The sequence below is a fragment of the Haliotis rubra genome, unplaced genomic scaffold, assembly GCF_003918875.1.
Source record: "Haliotis rubra isolate DU_JTF1 unplaced genomic scaffold, ASM391887v1 Scf534, whole genome shotgun sequence".
NCBI classification, from domain to species: domain Eukaryota; kingdom Metazoa; phylum Mollusca; class Gastropoda; order Lepetellida; family Haliotidae; genus Haliotis; species Haliotis rubra.
Genome location: NW_025767229.1, coordinates 300,172 through 318,188, shown reverse-complemented (window position 1 = coordinate 318,188; position 18,017 = coordinate 300,172). Strand labels below are relative to the sequence as shown.

General features: G+C 42.2%; 1 protein-coding gene across 8 annotated transcripts in view; it reads left to right on the top strand.

Moving 5' to 3' along the window:
* Positions 1-18,017, top strand: part of LOC124253178 (MAGUK p55 subfamily member 7-like) — a 121,555-nt gene that overhangs the window by 54,250 nt on the left and 49,288 nt on the right. For all 8 annotated transcript variants that reach the window (XM_046686904.1, XM_046686903.1, XM_046686902.1 and 5 more), the window contains exon 2: positions 1,047-1,165. In XM_046686904.1, the coding sequence (XP_046542860.1) occupies positions 1,123-1,165 (43 nt within the window). In that variant the 5' untranslated portion in view covers positions 1,047-1,122. The remainder of the gene's footprint in view (positions 1-1,046; positions 1,166-18,017) is intronic.

Below are 18,017 nucleotides of genomic sequence, written 5' to 3'. Positions count from 1 at the left end.
GCCAAAATTAAATTTTTTAGGCACTCCGTGACAAGTATCTGATTCCTGCTCAGTAGACTTGATTTCGTTGGCGAATCCTGGTAATAAAGATGGAAGTCTCTGAACGAGGAGTTATCCAAGATTTGCTTCAATTATTCATGGAAATACCCATTTTGGTTTCAATTAAAACCTGCTAAGGGTTACAACCTGGGCTTCCTCTGATCAATCAACCTGTCGTCCACCGTGTTCCCATCCGAATGGTGTCGGCGCTGCTACGGTTCAGTGCCGACTACGGTATCGGTGACAGTAATCAATGTGATTTACAGAAAAAGCTGACAAGGAAACAGTAAATAATTTTCCATCGTGTGCGTAATGCCGAGGAAGCTGTATTCCCGTGTGATTTTAAGAATGAAGAAATGGCATCGTTACTGCCTAACTCCTGTAATTTGCCAGAGGAAATTGCCTCGATTTCTATCCAAGCTGGGTTAAAACCTTGTCTCACTGGGACAGCTTAGAGTTTTTGTCCTGGGGATTCCCATGGCTGTGGTATTACTCCATGACAGCTGGTAGTTGGAAACTTTTTATCCATTTTGCTTAAAAGCCAGCAATATTATTGTGTGCTCTGTATGTTTATCCTGCAACTTGTTATTGTGATGAACCTGGGGCTGACAGGCTACAATGTTATGGTGCTAGTCAACTGGAAAGGTATTTATTTGAGCAAGTGTAGTGGAAAAAGCTCATGAAGGTGTTAAGCTTCTGTAAGCTGCTAATAGTGATGTTTGTCCCAGTGTGGAAACAGCTGAAATCCCTGTGAGCATGACCTGAATCGCTCGAGTTTTGTGACAAGTTGCCACGACAGCTGATGCTAATGTGTTTTAGATAAATATTGATTTGGAAGAATACATGTTTTGGGAGTTTCGTGACAGCCATTTGTCACTATGCAGCATTAAATTCTCCAAATCATTTGAGATTTTCAATGTTTTTATATCTGTCCAATTTAGTCACATGATGTTTGTCATCAGTCTTTATAGTTCCACTAACCTCACACATGTATTATCTCCCAACAGGACCCAGCTGATGGCAGGTTGTCTCCCCCTGAATTTAGTGTTAGTATCAACTTGTCTCCACTAGAGGGCTGCAAAAATGCCGATCACCTTGCCACTAACCAAAGTGGCAGTTGATCCAGGTAAGTCAATACTTTCATGCCAAACTTTCTTAACATTCTTGAATTACAATTTGAACTAAACTTGTCAGAGAACTATTATTTATCAAATGTCACTATGGACCATATGTCCTCCTGTTTTTAAGTTTAGATAATTGATATCTATCAGAACAGTTGGTTGACTGTGTGTTTAAAGGTGTTTGAAGTGTGTGAAGATTGATGTCAGGTATACACATGAATGTTTAAGTGACGTCTTTGAAGCAAGTCGTCATCTCAGTCATTCATCAGGTTGATGTTGGTGTTGGTGATATTCAAATCAATGTGTTAATCCATGCAGAACACAGCAGTTTGTCACACACAGATGTCACACGGGAGTATTGATTCCTGGTCGGCACCAGGGAGACAGTTGCTGCATGGGCTAGAATACACCATAAATATGCGTCTCACAGCAAGTGTCTAGGTATTTGCAGTCAATGCTATGTAAAAACTGAAAAATCTCACAAGTGAAGTGTTACTGAGTGTCATCTCACTCACTAAACTATTCATTTACTAAAAAGGAAAATTACAAAGCCCCTCACTCACTCACTCACACACCTCACTCACCTCACTCACTCATGGTTTCCTATGATATAATATTGATACATTAAAGTTGTAAAGTGCAAAGTGACCCAACCAAGCAAAATGGTGGCTGGAATTCTTTAGGAAAAAAGTACTTTGTTCCATACACACCTGAAAAAAAATGAATTATATTCAGGCTTAAAAAAATTACAAGCGAAAAGGTTGCTTCCTGGACATCTTGTATAACCTGAAAAAGTGTGATCTTTTCAATTGATCAGGTTATTTCTCACATACAAAAATACACATGTAAATTCCTTCCCAACCCCCGCCTTTACACTTCGAAATAGCTGGACTCTCAGGTCACTCATCAACCCAATTTCCATGTGTGTGAGGTCTATTTGTCTCCAACTACAGACAGAGTTAGGGGAATATCATACACTTACATTTGTTTCACTGTCACAGAGGTAAGTGATTGGTTTGAGTGAGTGAGTGAGTGAGTGGTGGTTTGAGTGAGTGAGTGACTGGGTTTGAGTAAGCGAGGGAGTGAAAATGGAGTTATTGATTAAGGTTCTCTGAAACTCCCTGAGCCATAGGTCTCCGAGGCAGATACATGTTCTGAAATTGAAAATGATATGTTTTATTTGGGTTTGGTGTAACTGTTGGGACAAAGCGGCGTAAAACTAAACTCATTCATTGACATAGTTGGTAGTGACAGTTGTATTTTTAAAGATGTTTGTTGATGTGGAGAAAGTATATGTAGGGTAGGTACCGGTTTGATCATAATTCATGGTGTTCGTTGTTGGGTCTCCATTGTTTCCCAGCCATGTGGCTAAGTGTGCAGATACTAGAATATTTATTGTGCACTATGTAAAAAATGTATATTTTTGTCACTCCTAAACTTTACCAAACATTGTGGTTGTACATTATCATCTAGTGATTCACAAACACATGCCACTGATATGATTAGGATTGTACATATACTCTACTTCCTGAAGTTTTAATCCTGTACCAAGAATTGTTAAAAGGCTCAAGAATGGTATCACCATGCGTTGTTGAAGATCAGGTTGGGCTGTACATTCGGAATCTCAACCCAGTTAACTCACTGAGTGCAATCCATTTGGATGTCTATCAGCGTCACCAAAGTGATATCCAGCAACATTAGCAACATTAGCAACATGGCCTGGGTTGGTCTGGATGTATGGATTATGTAGTATTTAGACTTATTAGCTGGCGGCAGTCAAACAGCCGTCAAACAGCAGTCAAACAGCGGAGTGTATCAGCAAATCTAATCATGTTTCAAACAAGATTAAGTGAAAGTTTTTGTGGCAAACAAAGGATGTGAAATTGTAGCTACTTGGAGTGTTTCATGGCTGTCAAGTGAGTTAGGATAGATCTGACTGTGACGCTCATGAGATTGAGTTTCAGCTTCGTGTGATGGTGTGTATAGTCTAAATCACATATGAATGGATGCTTCTTTGTAGACTGTAACTTAGATGAGACTCACCATTGTTGCTGCTTGTTGAAGCTGGTGGAAGGACAGCAATCAAGATGAAGACATTATGAACATAATTTTTCTCACTTTTTGTGACTGTTTTAAAGGGCCCTTAATTGGTGATTGCAGAAAAACTGTTTTATTCCTGTTTCAAAATACTGTAAGGTTGACTCACATTTTGCTAAATGAGTGAGTGAGTGAGAACACTGGTGACAATATGACCCTAGACTGATCTACCCGAACCTCTGTGTTGTCCTTGTGGAGCGACATACCTTGTGTGCTTGTTATTAAGTGTTTGAGATGTGATTACTGCTAAGTTGTCATTAGAATCAGAAGTAGTCTCTGCGTGGAAAGTCTGACTGTAGTTTTAGGGCCGCATGTATTACAGGACTGCCAATCATCCCACATGCCATTATTCACCTGTGAGAAGTGCATCTCAGGGGCACACCAAAGTCCTCTGATCATGTGACCATCATTCCCAGACCTGTGGGTTTCATCTGCTGGACATCTGCATCACTTCAGGCTTCTCGCTCACTGTATGCTGACTCAGTGTAACACACTCTACTGACTATAGCTCAACCTTTAGTACTGGGACTGTTTTGAACAATAATGTTCTTGGAGTGCAATCTAAAATTAGTTTGACATGTAGACTTAATTCTTGTCAAAAAGGTTGAAATCATTCTTAAAACAAATGCAGGAATTAATTTGCTGTCAGTCCTCGGCTCGGTGCAAACCCTTCAGCCATCAGCAGGCTGGCACAGACAATCGGCACAAAGACAACCCAGGGATGGATGGCACAATGATAGTTACCTGTATTTCTTGTGTACTTAGTGCTTTGTGACAAGCACCTGTGTGAAGTACAACTGAATGTTCCATGTCAACATGGACGTTAAGGAATGTTTTAAAGCAGCAGGTTTGAGGTCAAGAAGGGTGGTTGAATGTCAGATGCAGTCATATCATCATCACAAGGTCTGGTGTGTTGTTTGTCAAGGACCGTCTCCATGGTGTAGTGGTTAGAGCGTCTGCCCGGAGAGCAGAATTTCGTGGGTTCGATCGCGCCATACCAAAAGGCATTAAAATATGGTACTTGTTGGTCCCTGCCTGGCGCTCTGCATTAATGGGTACAACAAGAACTGGTTGGCTCAAAGTCAGTATAATGTGTCTGAGTGGGGTATTCATGCTTCACTGCGGCATGGTATCTCAGTGGGCTAGCACTATTAACCCAGCTTAAGTCTGGGCTAGTACAAGCAGCTGCACCTAGACATACATACGCATGCATGTCGTCATATTAGCGAAATATTCTCCAGCGCGACGTTAAACCCAATTTCACCTCACCTCACCTTGTTTGTCAAGACAGTCTCCAAACTGATGACATGGAGGAAGGTCCACCGGGCAGGGGACAACAGGTTGTTGTTGAGTGTCACATATTCCTGGACAAGGTACACAAACTGACCCACCAGTTTACTGGCACCGAGAATGGCGTCATCCACCCACACCAAGATGGAGCTGTCTGACAGGAAGTATGAGAAGGGGGTTGAGAATGGCATCACCCATCCACCCCACGATGCAGCTGTCTGACAGGAAGCATGAGAATAGGGTTGAGAATGGCATCACCCATCCACCCCACGATGCAGCTGTCTGACAGGAAGCATGAGAACAGGTCTGATGCTGTCCCCACGTGGGTGGCTGCTGTTGACAGTGTTGTTGCAGGACAAGATGCTTGGGTCATTGCAGCGACGTCAACCCCTGCAGCTCACATACCAATTTTGTCAATAATACATGCATTGAAATGTCCACCAATTTTATGAAGACCTGTCCTATTTGCTGTCCTCGCTTATTGTCAAAGACATTCTTTCATATGTTCTGTTTTAGTCTAGTGCATTTCTTTGAGTCGTTAGAGCAGAAAAGACTATGTTACAATGTAAAGGATTATATATCTGCATTAATAAATTGTTGACGATATTTTCCTCAACCAAAATGCCAAGGGATTTTATGTGTTTTTTCAATGGTATTAGAAATGTCAATTTCTTGGCTTCATGATTGATGCATCGTGTTAAGGATTTGAAGAAAAAGAAATAAACAGTTTGAAATTCTCATCTGTACCCATCACGGCAACATGTCTCCATTTTACTTGGATTGTTAAGACTGTCATGGGATTCCCATGTCTTCAAGACATCAACAGTGACACATCACTAGGTTTTATATGTTGAGGATTCCATTCCCCAATCCACAACTTGATCCATGGTTTCTTGTTGGTTTAAGAAGACTGTGAACTGAGATGATATTTGTTGTCAGATTTTATTATCGATGATACAGTCACATTTGTTGCACTTGTCTGTCAGGTTCATAGTCAGTGTCTCAGTCAGAATGAGTTGTTGATGTTGCCCTGGTCAGATTTTGATGTCTGCTGTGTACAAACCAATTGGAAGAGTTGTATCACTAGACTACCCAGATCACAAGTTTGATGTGGGTTTGAATCCAAGATTCATCTCCCAACTGCACTAATTAATGCTTTTGAATATTTATTTTCTATGAGTTTCCTGACTTTTGCACTTCTGGTGCACACGAAGGTGATGATGTTGATGAAACTGAGATGCTGCTTGAAGCAGCTGTCAGCCCTGTTTAGAGTAAACTACATGAAAGCTCTGCAGTGGACTTGAACAGACGTGTTCTGATATCAGGTTAGCTATGCAGTTACAATGATATTTTCATGGCATTTAACACAACCAAGGTAAAGAGAGAAAGCTCATTTCAAGGCTGGACCCTAGGGAGTGTCAGGAAGCTGAGCAGCTAAGTAAATAGATGGCTACCACAACCCGTGTTATCAGTGATGCCTCTGTGTCGTCTGCTGATCTCACACAGACTTTGAATCACAGCGTTGATAGGGCAACGAAGCATTGTTTGTGTGTTTCTGCTGTACCACTACTGGGTATGTTCTGCTGTACCACAACTGGGTACGTTCTGCTGTACCACTTCTGGGTACATTCTGCTGTACCACTACTGGGTACATTCTGCTGTACCACTACTGGGTACGTTCTGCTGTACCACTACTGGGTACATTCTGCTGTACCACTACTGGGTACATTCTGCTGTACCACTACTGGGTACATTCTGCTGTACCACTACTGGGTACATTCTGCTGTACCACAACTGGGTACATTCTGCTGTACCACTACTGGGTACATTCTGCTGTACCACTACTGGGTACATTCTGCTGTACCACAACTGGGTACATTCTGCTGTACCACTACTGGGTACATTCTGCTGTACCACTACTGGGTACGTTCTGCTGTACCACTACTGGGTACGTTCTGCTGTACCACTACTGGGTACGTTCTGCTGTACCACTACTGGGTATGTTCTGCTGTACCACTACTGGGTATGTTCTGCTGTACCACTACTGGGTACATTCTGCTGTACCACAACTGGGTACATTCTGCTGTACCACTACTGGGTACATTCTGCTGTACCACTACTGGGTACGTTCTGCTGTACCACTACTGGGTACATTCTGCTGTACCACTACTGGGTACCACAACTGGGTATGTTCTGCTGTACCACAACTGGGTACATTCTGCTGTACCACTACTGGGTACATTCTGCTGTACCACAACTGGGTACGTTCTGCTGTACCTCTACTGGGTATGTTCTGCTGTACCACTACTGGGTATGTTCTGCTGTACCACTACTGGGTACGTTCTGCTGTACCACAACTGGGTACATTCTGCTGTACCACTACTGGGTACATTCTGCTGTACCACAACTGGTACATTCTGCTGTACCACAACTGGGTATGTTCTGCTGTACCACTGTGGGTGCCACTGTACCACAACTGGGTACGTTCTGCTGTACCACTACTGGGTATGTTCTGCCGTTACTGGGTACGTTCTGCTGTACCACAACTGGGTACATTCTGCTACTACCACTATTGGGTACATTCTGCTGTACCACTACTGGGTACATTCTGCTGTACCACAACTGGGTACGTTCTGCTGTACCACTACTGGGTATGTTCTGCTGTACCACTACTGGGTACGTTCTGCTGTACCACAACTGGGTACATTCTGCTGTACCACTACTGGGTACATTCTGCTGTACCACAACTGGGTACTTCTGCTGTACCACTACTGGGTATGTTCTGCTGTACCACTACTGGGTACATTCTGCTGTACCACAACTGGGTACGTTCTGCTGTACCACTACTGGGTACGTTCTGCTGTACCACAACTGGAGTACATTCTGCTGTACCACTACTGGGTACATTCTGCTGTACCACTACTGGGTACATTCTGCTGTACCACTACTGGGTACGTTCTGCTGTACCACTACTGGGTACATTCTGCTGTACCACAACTGGGTACATTCTGCTGTACCACTACTGGGTACATTCATTCTGCTGTACCACTACTGGGTACGTTCTGCTGTACCACTACTGGGTACGTTCTGCTGTACCACTACTGGGTATGTTCTGCTGTACCACTACTGGGTAATGTTCTGCTGTACCACTGCTGGCACGTTCTGCTGTACCACTACTGGGTACCACAACTGGGTACCACTACTGGGTACTATGCTCTGCTGTACTGTACCACTACTGGGTACATTCTGCTGTACCACAACTGGCATGTTCTGCTGTACCACTACTGGGTACATTCTGCTGTACCACTACTGGGTACATTCTGCTGTACCACTACTGGGTACGTTCTGCTGTACCACTACTGGGTACATTCTGCTGTACCACTACTGGGTACATTCTGCTGTACCACTACTGGGTACATTCTGCTGTACCACTACTGGGTACATTCTGCTGTACCACTACTGGGTACATTCTGCTGTACCACTACTGGGTAAAGTCTGCTGTACCACTACTGGGTAAAGTCTGCTGTACCAATATTGGGTAAAGTATGCTGTACCACTTTTGGGTACATTCTGTTGTACCACTACTGGGTACATTTTGTTGTACGTGGGGAAAATATTCTAACAACTGTTGAGTTCATTTGACGTGAATGTCTGATTATGAAATCTACATTGTTCTATGAGTACCCTTTACCTGCCTACAATGTGGACTTTCAGGCTGAATTTGACCAAACTGACCAGTATTACAGGAATGTTCCCATGATGCAGTGTTCCATAGAGGCATTCCCAGATCTACAGGCATGGTGTATCAGGGTTACAAGTCTTGGGTACTGACATTAGGGAATTAGACAACCCCTCAGTGGTATTATATAGTCTATATGTGTATATGTGGACTTTACAGCCCCACTCCATATATATGTAGTCTATATGTGTATATGTGGACTTTACAACCCCACTCCATCTATATATAGTCTATATGTGTATATGTGGACTTTACAGCCCCACTCCATCTATATATAGTCTATATGTGTATATGTGGACTTTACAACCCCACTCCATCTACATATAGTCTATATGTGTATATGTGGACTTTACAGCCCCACTCCATCTATATATAGTCTATATGTGTATATGTGGACTTTACAACCCCACTCCATCTATATATAGTCTATATGTGTATGTGTGGACTTTACAATCCTACTCCATCTATATATAGTCTATATGTGGACTTTACAACCCCACTCCATCTATATATAGTCTATATGTGTATATGTGGACTTTACAACCCCACTCCATCTATATATAGTCTATATGTGTATATGTGGACTTTACAACCCCACTCCATCTACATATAGTCTATATGTGTATATGTGGACTTTACAACCCCACTTCATCTACATATAGTCTATATGTGTATATGTGAACTTTTACAATCCTACTCCATCTATATATATAGTATATGTGTGTATATGTGGACTTTTACAATCCTACTCCATCTATATATAGTCTATATGTGTATGTGTGGACTTTACAACCCCACTCCATCTATATATAGTCTATATGTGTGTATATGTGGACTTTACAACCCCACTCCATCTACATATAGTCTATATGTGTATATGTGAACTTTACAACCCCACTTCATCTACATATAGTCTATATGTGTATATGTGAACTTTACAACCCCACTCCATCTATATATAGTCTATATGTGTATGTGTGGACTTTACAACCCCACTCCATCTATATATAGTCTATATGTGTATATGTGGACTTTACAGCCCCACTCCATCTATATATAGTCTATATGTGTATATGTGGACTTTACAATCCTACTCCATCTATAAATAGTCTATATGTCGACTTTACAACCCCACTCCATCTATATATAGTCTATATGTGTATATGTGGACTTTACAGCCCCACTCCATCTATATATAGTCTATATGTGTATGTGTGGACTTTACAGCCCCACTCCATCTATATATAGTCTATATGTGTATATGTGGACTTTACAGCCCCACTCCATCTATATATAGTCTATATGTGTATATGTGGACTTTACAATCCTACTCCATCTATATATAGTGTATATGTGGACTTTACAACCCCACTCCATCTATATATAGTCTATATGTGTATATGTGGACTTTACAACCCTACTCCATCTATATATAGTCTATATGTGTATGTGTGGACTTTACAGCCCCCCCCCACTCCATCTATATATAGTCTATATGTGTATGTGTGGACTTTACAATCCTACTCCATCTATATATAGTCTATATGTGTATATGTGGACTTTACAACCCCACTCCATCTATATATAGTCTATATGTGTATATGTGGACTTTACAACCCCACTCCATCTATATATAGTCTATATGTGTATGTGTGGACTTTACAATCCTACTCCATCTATATATAGTCTATATGTGTATATGTGGACTTTACAACCCTACTCCATCTATATATAGTCTATATGTGTATATGTGGACTTTACAATCCTACTCCATCTATATATAGTCTATATGTGTATGTGTGGACTTTACAGCCCCACTCCATCTATATATAGTCTATATGTGTATATGTGGACTTTACAACCCCACTCCATCTATATATAGTCTATATGTGTATATGTGGACTTTACAGCCCCACTCCATCTATATATAGTCTATATGTGTATATGTGGGCCTTATGTATTCATGATATTTGGGTTTAAGTAATAAGTTATTTCCAAAGAAACAACAGCAAATTTAAAAGTTTTGATTTTATATTTGCTTTTTTATTAAGTTTCCATGGAAACAACTGCTGAATTTCTGTAGTCATCCATTTGCTGCTGAAAGCTACGTTCTGCTGAACGCATGCCTATAATTGAGATGATTGATAACCGTGTTTAACTGAATTGTTTCATCAGCTCAAGCAATATTACCACAAGGGAAGACCTGTTGTGGGGAGCAAGTAATTGATTTGGTTTGACAAGACCTTATTTCAGCAAAGAATATTCCATTGCTTGAAACAAAACAAATTTATGCTTAAAATTCAAATGGAATATAGTATCGCAACACCGTATGTTTTTAATAGTGTCAATATGTTACCATTAACCACATGAACGTAACTCATCCAAACCTCAGTTTAACTTGCTGTCTGGATAAACTGACCCTCAAGGAATATTTAATCTGAACACAAGGAGAATGAAAAACCAAAGAAAACATGGTAACAAATTCCTTATTTTTGTAGTGATAATAACTATGATCGTTAGTTTTCAAGATTCTGGCTCACAGTCCTAAAACAATTGTGCTGCTTTGTGCTCTGGGGACCTGCCTCCATCCAGTATCAATGTTATTCACTAGATGAAAGGGGATATTTGGAATTTTGGTTAATTATGCATTTACAGCGAAAGAATGAAACCATTTAGGCTTTTATATGGTTATTTGATGAACATATCTGGTTCCACAGGACAAATAGCTCATTTATTGCTTCATAATAATCAATTTGCTTAATGGCCAGTGTTGTCTCCCGTGCTTAACTGCTAAAGTAGAAAGGCAGTTAGCACAAATGTCATCTGGATGAAAGGAATGTCGACATTAACTTTTAAGAACATGATTAGCATGGATGATTTCAGTGTTTGTTAAAACATGGTTGTCATGTAAGCAGTGGGTGATGACACCTCTTGATGGAAGAATCAATAATTTCAACATGCCTCATGAGCAATTATATATACATTCACTTTCACCGAGAGAATGCATGATGTGAGTGAGTGAATGAGTGAGTGAGTGAGTGGGTCTCTGGGTGGATGATTATGGGCACAGATACACTGAGGCTCAAGTTTGGGGTCTGGGTTAACAACTTGCAAACATTTAGCAGCTATGATGCTTCGAACAACCTACATTTTTCAAACCTTAGTACAGGGATTGAAACCATCGAAGATGGGTTACTGGAACACCACATGGACGGAACACCACATGGACGTAACTCTACACAGGGATATGCAGCAGCGTTGACAATGATGGGTTACTGGAACACCACATGGACGGAACACCACATGGACGGAACTCTACACAGTGAGTTGAAGCAGCATCGACGATGATGGGTTACTGGTACACCACATGGACGGAACACCACATGGACGTAACTCTACACAGGGATATGCAACAGCGTCAACGATGATGGGTTACTGGAACACCACATGGACGTAACTCTACACAGGGATATGCAACAGCGTCAACGATGATGGGTTACTGGAACACCACATGGACGGAACACCACATGGACGTAACTCTACACAGGGATATGCAACAGCGTCAACGATGATGGGTTACTGGAACACCACATGGACGTAACACCATATGGACGTAACTCTACACAGGGATATGCAGCAGAATCAACGATGATGGGTTACTGGAACACCACATGGACGTAACTCTACACAGGGATATGCAACAGCGTCAACAATGATGGGTTACTGGAACACCACATGGACGTAACTCTACACAGGGATATGCAGCAGCGTCAACAATGATGGGTTACTGGAACACCACATGGACGTAACACCATATGGACGTAACTCTACACAGGGATATGCAACAGCGTCAACAATGATGGGTTACTGGAACACCACATGGAAACACCACATGGACAGCAGCGTTGACAATCTACACAGGGATATGCACAGCCAGCAGGGCGTCAACAATGATGGGTTACTGGAACACCACATGGACGTAACTCTACACAGGGATATGCAACAGCGTCAACAATGATGGGTTACTGGAACACCACATGGACGTAACACCATATGGACGTAACTCTACACAGGGATATGCAGCAGAATCAACGATGATGGGTTACTGGAACACCACATGGACGTAACTCTACACAGGGATATGCAACAGCATCAACGATGATGGGTTACTGGAACACCACATGGACGGAACTCTACACAGGGATATGCAACAGCGTCAACAATGATGGGTTACTGGAACACCACATGGACGTAACTCTACACAGGGATATGCAGCAGCATCAACGATGATGGGTTACTGGAACACCACATGGACGTAACTCTACACAGGGATATGCAACAGCGTCAACGATGATGGGTTACTGGAACACTACATGGGTTACTGGAACACCACATCGTACACAGGGATATGCAACAGCGTCAACGATGATGGGTTACTGGAACACCACATGGAACTCTACACTCTACACAGGGATATGCAACACCACATGGACGTAACTCTACACAGCCAACAATGATGGGTTACTGGAACACCACATGGACGGAACTCTACACAGGGATATGCAACAGCGTCAACGATGATGGGTTACTGGAACACCACATGGACGGAGCTCTACACAGGGATATGCAGCAGCATCAACGATGATGGGTTACTGGAACACCACATGGACGGAACTCTACACAGGCATATGCAGCAGCATCGACAACTTGGTCACTTGTTTCCATCGTGAAAGTGTTTCAGTACGACATCCTACTACTATTAACTCTCATTGTGTGAAGGGTGAAGTGAGCTGAATGATGAGATGTCTTGTAGTGGGCGGGCACATTAAATTGCCAGCGATTATGTCTCCCGTAATGTCTCTGCATAATGAACTTGCTCATTTTATTGCAGGGCTGAAAGGTGATTGAATATTGTTTTACACACATCAGCAATCTTGCAGCAATTTGCGGCAACACTTTATTGCAAGTGCACTGCAGACAAGATGGGTGTTTTATGTTTGAGACATGGTTCCTGGCGCTGTGTTAGGACACCTTCCTGATGAGCGCTTGTGACGCAGATACGTAGATTAATGACATGCTCCCGTCAGTCATTGAGTGGGTGTGCAGGACTCGACCACAATGGATCACAGTATCCAGCCTGAGACCCTGCCATGCATCTTGAAACAAGCTGCTTGCAACATGTCAGATTGAATGCTTAAGACAATTGTAGCTTGCCGAGCAGACCAATCGGAGTGATGGAACAGAACAGTTGAAATGTAATCAAACTGTCTCACCCAGTAATTTCCTTCTGCAGTCAAGAACAGCACCAAAATGGGAAGCTTTGAAAAAATTGCTAATCACACTTAAATCTATATTCGTTCACATGTAGCCTGATTTTTCTTCTGGTAATCATTAACTCTTGGTGTTTTTCTCCATTTTTCTCAAGCATTTATGTAGATTGTTTACATGACCATGATTATTATAGTTGATCTGTTTACCGGGTATACTGTTTCCCAACAATAATACTTATTTTTCTATTTTGAAAACATAAAGTTAATTGCATAAAAGGTCTAGGCTGCCATGAAGAAGGCATTAACTGCGAAACAACTTGTTGCTAAATTGCTGCCATTTCTTCAGTACCAATTTCCTTTTTAGAGAAATAAATGATTTGCTTCAGCCAAGTCTTCCTGTAAGTCTATAAGTGTTGCCAGGGATTGGTGCCAAGTGGTAAAATCATCGGTGCTTGAAGCAGTCATACAATCTATGCAATAGGCCAGGTGCCCTGGGGCACCAAGCCACCTCCACAGTGTGCTGACATCCCACATACATTTTTCAAGTTGTTCAGAAAGTTTGAAAATAATGAATGGCATAAACTTTCTTCCAGTCTGCTTTCTTTCTGCTGAGTCTGCTTTTTTCTTCGAAGTCTGTTAAATTTAAAACAAAGCCTGTTTGCTTTCTACCAAGTTCTGTCTGTTTTCTTACCTTTGTGTTCATTATGCCTAGTCTTGTTAACGTTCATCCAGGCGGTATCCTCTCTAGTCTTGTTGTATTCCTGCTGAGGTATTTCTTTACTTATGTTAGTTACAGACTCTTTCACTTGTGATTTCCTCAGAAAACAAATTCAATTTGTTGTTTCATGTTTTGACTGACAAGTCTGAGAATGGTACATTTTGTATTTACTTCCATTCAAGGGTTCAGTTCCCAATTGCACAGATCGATGCTCATGCTGTTGATCACTGGATTGTCTGGTCCAGACTCGATTATTTACAGACTGCCGCCATATAGCTGGAATATTGCTGATTGCGGCATAAAACTAAACTTACTCACTCACTCCTTTAAGATATTTTCAATTTGAACCTTTTTTTGCCCTTTTTTCAATTTTGCAATTTCATCTTTACTCCTAAACCCAAAGGCTGTTGAAACCATCTAGTAGTGTGTTAGGCTCTTACATATCTTCCTCGCCAGACCAAAGAAGCTCAACTGTGGCTTTCAGTCTTACAGATTTTGATTGGTGTCACATTTTCCTGACCCACATTGTATGTAACGCTTTTCCATCATGCACACACTCACACACACACTCTCACAACACTCACGCACACACACTCACACACTCACTCGCTCTCACACACTCGCACTCACACACTCTCACACACCCTCACACACCCTCACACTCTCACACACCCTCACACTCTCACACACTCAAAAGTCTTACCCGGTAGTTCTTTTTACATGCATAAAAGTTTCAGGATGACAACATATTTCTCATTCCTTTACAAATATTACAGTGTTATTCAGTAATGGAATTACTCCTCATAATCCTTTGGAAGTATCACTCATCACACAAAGCTATCAGAAAGCCAGGATGCAAGCAACTAGTTCACAGTAGGGATACATTGGAAACATGTACCCTTTCCGTGTAGGTCAGTGGTAGATAGAGGACCTTAGATTGTTGTATTTTGTCATCAAGTGTATGACGATGAGAGTGTATAAAAGTCTGCAACTCTGTGTTATTCCCTGATATCTCCCGTGTCAGGATGCTGAATGTCTGCGACCTGCATCTCTGGGGGCTAACTAGAATACAAACATACTCTAGCAGTTTGTTCCTTCCATGATGTTCAACTCTCCTGTTGTTGTGATGCTGTAGGAATAACCTGGGAGGGTGACAGTTTTAATCTGCCTTGAAGAATGATTAGGAATGACTACACAATGTAGACACCTGCTTGATTTGCAGGGCAGTGCCAAGTTTTCATAAAATTAGACTGCCTGACTGGGACTATTTTGGAAGTGTTTCACACACTGTCTGCAGCCAGACTGTCAACTTACAATTAATGAGCAGCTCACAGGCCTGGGGTTAGATAAGGAAACAGGACGTTGTCCACCAGGAACGATGCTGGCAGTGCAACTGGTAAGTATTCTGCAAATCGAACACCTTTCCTTTTGGGCTAGCTTATGCCAAGAAGTGTCAGGGGATCGAGTTTGAGAATGCTGAAGTAATGTGTCACTGTACTGTGGGCTGCCTGAAGTAATGTGTCACAGTACTGTGGGGTGCCTGAAGTAATGTGTCACAGTACTGTGGGCTACCTGAAGTAATGTGTCACAGTACTGTGGGCTGCCTGAAGTAATGTGTCACAGTACTGTGGGTTGCCTGAAGTAATGTGTCACAGTACTGTGGGTTGCCTGAAGTAATGTGTCACTGTACTGTGGGTTGCCTGAAGTAATGTGTCACTGTACTGTGGGTTGCCTGAAGTAATGTGTCACAGTACTGTGGGTTGCCTGAAATGACGGGAGTCACAGTACAGTGAGTTGCCTGAAATGACGTGGGTCACAGTAGTGGGTTGCCTGAATTAATGTGTAACAATGGGATTATTGGTCACTCCAGGGCCTTGAATAATACGAGTTAATGTAACCTCCTGGAGGAAACCCTGTGAGTCTGGCACCAGAGGCACATCGGGATGTTAGGTTCAGTTGGTACATGACCACAAGGGTGACATCATACAGTATACAGTAGTTGTCTCTATCAGGGGCTGCAGCTTGCTGGGCAGATGCATTGGGCTCAAATCCTGGTTGGCCCTGATTATGTTTCCGGATTCGTGAATATAGATTGAGGTAGCATACACGTTTGTTCGGGATTTCCTCCCACAGAAAGCTGACATGCCATCATATAGCTTGAATACTGCTGGTGGCGATGTCAAACTCAAGTCACTCACGACCAACCAATGAGGTTCAGTCAATAGGGTGTGTTGTTGCTTGAGAATATTTCCGGCGATAGTCCAGGTTTGGTATACAGTTACTTCTGTACAAGTCTTCCAACTTATACTGGTAATATCATTAAAATTTCAAAGCACCCTGCTTCATATCTGTCATTGCTTCGTTCACCCTCCTACAGTAAACTACTCTGTAGCACCCTGTTTCTTATCTGTCATTGCCTCGTACAGCCTCCTACAGTAAACTACTCTGTAGCACCCTGTTACTTATCTGTCATTGCCTCGTACAGCCTCCTACAGTGACCTACTCTGTAGCACCCCGTTTCTTATCTGTCATTGCTTCGTACAGCCTCCTACAGTAAACTACTCTGTAGCACCCACATTTCTTATCTGTCATTGCCTCGTACAGCCTCCTACAGTAAAGAACTCTGTAGCACCCTGTTTCTTATCTGTCATTGCTTTGTACAGCCTCCTACAGTAAACTACTCTGTAGCACCCCGTTTCTTATCTGTCATTGCCTCGTACAGCCTCCTACAGTAAAGTACTCTGTAGCACCCTGTTTCTTATCTGTCATTGCTTCGTACAGCCTCCTACAGTAAACTACTCTGTAGCACCCTGTTACTTATCTGTCATTGCTTCGTACAGCCTCCTACAGTGACCTACTCTGTAGCACCCCGTTTCTTATCTGTCATTGCTTCGTACAGCCTCCTACAGTAAACTACTCTGTAGCACCCTGTTTCTTATCTGTCATTGCCTCGTACAGCCTCCTACAGTAAACTACTCTGTAGCACCCTGTTACTTATCTGTCATTGCTTCGTACAGCCTCCTACAGTAAACTACTCTGTAGCACCCCGTTTATTATCTGTCATTGCTTTGTACAGCCTCCTACAGTAAACTACTCTGTAGCACCCTGTTTCTTATCTGTCAATGCTTCGTACACCCTCCAACAGTAAACTACTCTGTAGCACCCTGTTTCTTATCTGTCATTGCTTTGTACAGCCTCCTACAGTAAACTACTCTGTAGCACCCCGTTTCTTATCTGTCATTGCCTCATACAGCCTCCTACAGTAAACTACTCTGTAGCACCCTGTTTCTTTATCTCATTGCTCAAACAGCCTCCTACAGTAAACTACTCTGTAGCACCCTGTTTCTTATCTGTCATTGCTTCATACAGCCTCCTACAGTAAACTACTCTGTAGCACCCTGTTTCTTATCTGTCATTGCCTCTGTACAGCCTCCTACAGTAAACTACTCTGTAGCACCCCTGTTTCTTATCTGTCATTGCTTCTGTACAGCCTCCTACAGTAAACTTCTTATCTGTCATTGTAGCACCCTACAGTTTCTTATCTGTCATTCTGCTTTCAGTACAGCCTCCTACAGTAAACTACTCTGTAGCACCCTGTTTCTTATCTGTCATTGCTTCAGCCTCTCCTACAGTACAGCCTCCTACACAGTAAACTACTCTGTAGCACCCTGTTTCTTATCTGTCATTGCCTCATACAGCTACTCTGTAGCACCCTGTACTGTCATTGCCTCCTACAGTAAACT